This window comes from Loxodonta africana, chromosome 7 (genome assembly GCF_030014295.1).
Source record: "Loxodonta africana isolate mLoxAfr1 chromosome 7, mLoxAfr1.hap2, whole genome shotgun sequence".
Taxonomy (NCBI): Eukaryota; Metazoa; Chordata; class Mammalia; order Proboscidea; family Elephantidae; genus Loxodonta; species Loxodonta africana.
Genome location: NC_087348.1, coordinates 26,772,409 through 26,776,883, shown reverse-complemented (window position 1 = coordinate 26,776,883; position 4,475 = coordinate 26,772,409). Strand labels below are relative to the sequence as shown.

The 4,475-nt window shown below is 37.1% G+C and overlaps 1 protein-coding gene across 1 annotated transcript; it reads left to right on the top strand.

Annotated features, from left to right (window-relative positions):
* Positions 1 to 1,460: 1,460 nt before the first annotated feature.
* On the top strand, positions 1,461 to 2,623 carry LOC135231875 (olfactory receptor 10AG1-like). Its single transcript, XM_064289078.1, has one exon. The coding sequence runs from the start codon at positions 1,461 to 1,463 to the stop codon at positions 2,400 to 2,402; it is 942 nt and encodes a 313-aa protein (XP_064145148.1). The 3' UTR covers positions 2,403 to 2,623.
* The last annotated feature ends 1,852 nt before the right edge of the window (positions 2,624 to 4,475 follow it).

Here is a 4,475-nt window from a genome sequence, read left to right as displayed (position 1 = left end):
CACTAAGCTTAATCATTTCTAACTTTTGCTTTAAAGTGAGAGACATGAGATTCTTCCTTTCACTTTAACACTTAGAGGCCATTGTAGGGATATTAATTGGCCTAATTTAAATATTGTCATGTTTCATGGAATAGTGAGGCACCAGGAGAGGGACAGAGAAGGGAGAATGCCCGGTTGCTGAAACAGAACACAGGATTAAGTTCACTGTCTTGCATGAGTGCAGTCGGTGGCACCCCGAAACAATTGTATTAGTAACATCAAAGATCACTGATTACAGATCACCATAACAAATAAAATAATAGTGAAAAACCTTGCGACATTGCAAGAATTACCCAAATGTGACACAGAGAAACAAAGTGAACACATGTTGTTGGAAAAATGGTGCAGATAGAGTTGTTCCACACAGGGTTGTTAGAACCTTTCAATTAAAAAAAAAATGCAATATATGCAAAGTGCAATAAAGCAAAGTATAATAAAACTAGGTATGCCTGTAAATCATGGAGACTGGAGTCAAACCCAAGTCCACTGAAAAAGAAAAACAAATACTGACTTGCACTCACAAAACCTATGTGCAATTGGTCAAATTATTCACACTGAGTGAATCTCAATATCTTTACACTACAGAAAATTGAGTTTAGAAACAGTTATCTGAAGTGCTGTGTTTTGGGGAACAACAAAAACAAAGGCAGGTGCACACAGCACAACGGGAATAACATAACAGCTAATATCTTTCCTCCTCCTGTCTGACACACATACCTGCTGGTAACAAATACCTTTCATGCTATCCGAGTTTTCCCAGGGTGACTACATTTATCATTCATGTCTGAATCAATGTTCCCAGGCTAATTTCCCTGAATAAAATCCTCTGTCTTACCCACTTAACATCCTACAAAAAGATATTTGTCTTATTCCCCTATGCAAAATGAAATAGTCTCACAATTTTCTGTCTAAACTATCTAATATGAATTGTATAATAGGAACTTATATGCTTAAAATCATCAAGTGATGGGAAAATGAAGCGATGAAAGGCAGTTGAAAATGTGTGTTAAAAGACAGTTTATGATATAGTGGTTGAAAAGCTTGACTGAGAAAATGCAGACAGGTACAATTGGATAGTCAAGGTGTATAATTTATTTAAAGTGAGATTAGATGGCAAAGTTGAGGGTCTATCTCCAGCCGTCATCAATTGCTCCAGTGTTTGTGCTGAGTCAGGTATAGCTTGATTTATCCTGGGCTGTTCTCCGAAAGTATAGTGAAAGATTTTACAATAAATGTGAGGGGACTGTTTACTGTGATTTAATAGGGAGATGTGGGGTATACATAAATTGTATCATTCTTAGAGTACCAACAGTTGCAGTGATCATAAAATTCAACCTCGATACCTCAATACAATTTAAAGAAGAGACAAAGAGATACAGGAAGGTGAAGGAAACTCTCATGTAAATTTACCTTTTCCATAGATGAATCATCAAGAAAAACCTCCAGAAGATAATCTAACTGAGCTGATGGAATTTGTTCTCTTGGGCTTTGCTGACATGCCCCATCTCCAGTGGTTTCTTTTTGGATTATTTTTAATCATCTATATCATTATCCTGATGAGCAATGGCACCATATTTCTAATAACAAAAAATGACCCCACTCTTCAGAGCCCTATGTATTTTTTCTTGGCCAATTTTTCCTTCTTGGAAATATGCTACGCATCAACCACTCTCCCCAGAATGCTGATGAATCTTGGGACCCAGAGAAGAAGAATTTCTTTAGTTGCCTGTGCTACACAGATGTGCTTTGTCCTTATGTTTGGAGTCGCAGAGTGTTTGCTCCTGGCAGTGATGGCTTATGACCGCTACGTGGCAATTTGTAACCCTCTGAACTATCCTCTAGTCATGAACCACAGAGTCTGCATCCAGTTGGTGACTGGCTCCTGGACCATTGGAATCCCATTTCTTATAGAGTACACGTATCAGATTTTCTCTCTGTCTTTCTGTGGATCTAACCAAATCAACCACTTCTTCTGTGACGTTTTCCCAATACTTAAGCTGGCTTGTGGGGACACATTTGTGAATGAGATGTTGGCCTATACGGTTGCTGTGCTATTTGGCATGGTTCCATTTCTGTTGATACTTGGCTCCTACAGTAAAATCATCTCCATCATCCTGAAGTTCCCATCAGCCACAAGTCAAGCCAAAGCCTTCTCTACCTGCTCATCTCATCTTATGGTTGTGGTATTATTCTTTGGATCAGCCATTATCACATACTTAAGGTCCAACACCAGACACTCAGAGGGAACTGGCAAAATTCTATCTCTTTTCTACACTATCTTAACTCCTATGTTTAATCCCATGATATACACCCTAAGGAACAAGGATGTCATAATCGCACTCAGAAAATTGCTATGTAAATAATTCACTTCATTAAATAATGAGCTAAATGTATAAGAATTGTTTTCTTATATATTTTAAATCAAATTTCAATAGCTATATACATTTATTTATACCTTGTGTTATGGATTGAATTGTGCCCACAAAAATGTGTTTTAACTTGGCTAGGCCATGATTCCTAGTATTGTGTGATTGTCCACCGTTTTGTCCTATGAGTCAATATTCTAGAAGGCAAAGGGTTTGATGTGGTGATTTTCCTAAGTGTTGTAAATCTTATATCTATGATGTTAATGATACAGAATTAGAGGCAGTTTTTTATGTTAATGAGGTAGGACTCAATCTACAACATTAGGTTTTATCTTCAGTCAATCTGTTTTGGAATAAAAGAGAAAAGTGACTGGTGAAATTCCCACCACCAAGAATAAAGAACAAGGAGGGGAGTGCATCCCTGGTTCCAGGGTCCCTGCATTGAGAAGCTCCTAAACCAGAGGAAGATTGATGACAAGGACCTTCCCCCAGAGCCAACAGAGAAAGAAAGCTTCCACTGGAGCTGTCCCCCTGAATCTGGACTCCTAGCCTCCAGGTTTTTCTTTGTTAAGCGATACACTTGGGGTATTTCTTTTATAAAAAGGTACCTTGTCTTTCCATGCAGTGAAAATTATTTTCAAATTTAAAATCACTTCTAATGTTGTCAAAACTTTCTGCTCAAATTATATAAGTAATATATGTATTCAAACCCAACCCACTGCCGTCGAGTCGATTCCTTATTAGCAGATAGCAAATCAACCCATTAGTAATTCTGTAATTTCATTGTTCCATCAATTTCAGACTGCAGAAGGTGGTAAAAACCTTCAATTTCTTCTTCTTTGGCCTTAGTGGTTGGTGTATAAATTTGAATAAGAAGTCGTATTAACTGGTTTTCCTTGAAGGCCTATGGATATTATCCTATCACTGACAGAATTGTACTTCAGGATAGCTCTTGAAATGTTCTTTTTGAAGATGAATGCAACACTATTCCTCTTCAACTTGTCATTCCTGGAATAGTAGACTATATAATTTTCCAATTCAAAATGGCCAATATCAGTCCATTTCAGCTCACTAATGCCGAGGATATCAATGTATATACATCCCATTTCATTTTTGACGACTTCCAATTTTCCTAGATTCATACTTCATACGTTCCACTTTCCAATTATTAATGGATTCTTGCAGCTGTTTCTTCTCATTTTTGTTCGTGCCATAGCTGCAAACGGAGGTCCCAAAAGCTTGACTCCATTCACATCATTAAGGTCTACTCACTTCAAGGAGGCAGTCATATTTTGAGTGCCTTCCAACCTGAGGGGCTTGTCTTCTGGCACTATATCAAACAATGTCCTGCTGTTATTCGTAAGGTTTTCACTGGCTAAATATTTTCAGAAGTAGTCTTCCCTGTCCTTCTTCCTAGTCTGTCTTAGTCTGGAAGCTCAGCTGAAACCCATCCGCCATGCGTGACCCTGCTGGTATTTTAATGCTGGTGGCATAGCTTCCAGCATCACAGTGACATGCAAGCCCACACAGTATGACAAACTGGCAGACACGTGTTGGCAGGGAAATTATAGTACTGGAAATGGAATAAACAATGTAATTAAAGGGAACGTTGATGTATTATTGTGATAAATGTAGCTAATGTCACTAACAATTTGTGTGGAAATTGTCAAACTGGAACCTAACTTGCTATGTAAACTTTTACCAAAAACTCAATAAAATATTATTTTAAAAAAAAGTATATTGCAAATTAATGGAAAAAAATCTTAAAAAAAAAATATGTAATTCTAAAGCAAATGGATTCATAGAACATCACCACCCATCAATTACCAACCATGTCCTGGTCACACTAACCCCATCCCAACAACAATCCCAAGTTTGACTTTTATTATAATCATGCACTTATTTTTCTATGTATATTTCCCTATGTAACTATGCCTATGAAAAAAAACAAATCAATATTCCCTCTGCAAACTTTATGTAAAACAAGTCGTGTGGTTTGTGTTCTGTGCATTTTAATTTCATCAATGAACATTGTATTTTATAAATCATTCATATTATTGCACATGCTTA

What these genes read in the sequence shown, in the direction of transcription:
- LOC135231875 (XM_064289078.1), top strand. Translation starts at nt 1,461, where the DNA reads ATGAATCATCAAGAAAAACCTCCAGAAGATAATCTAACTGAGCTGATG.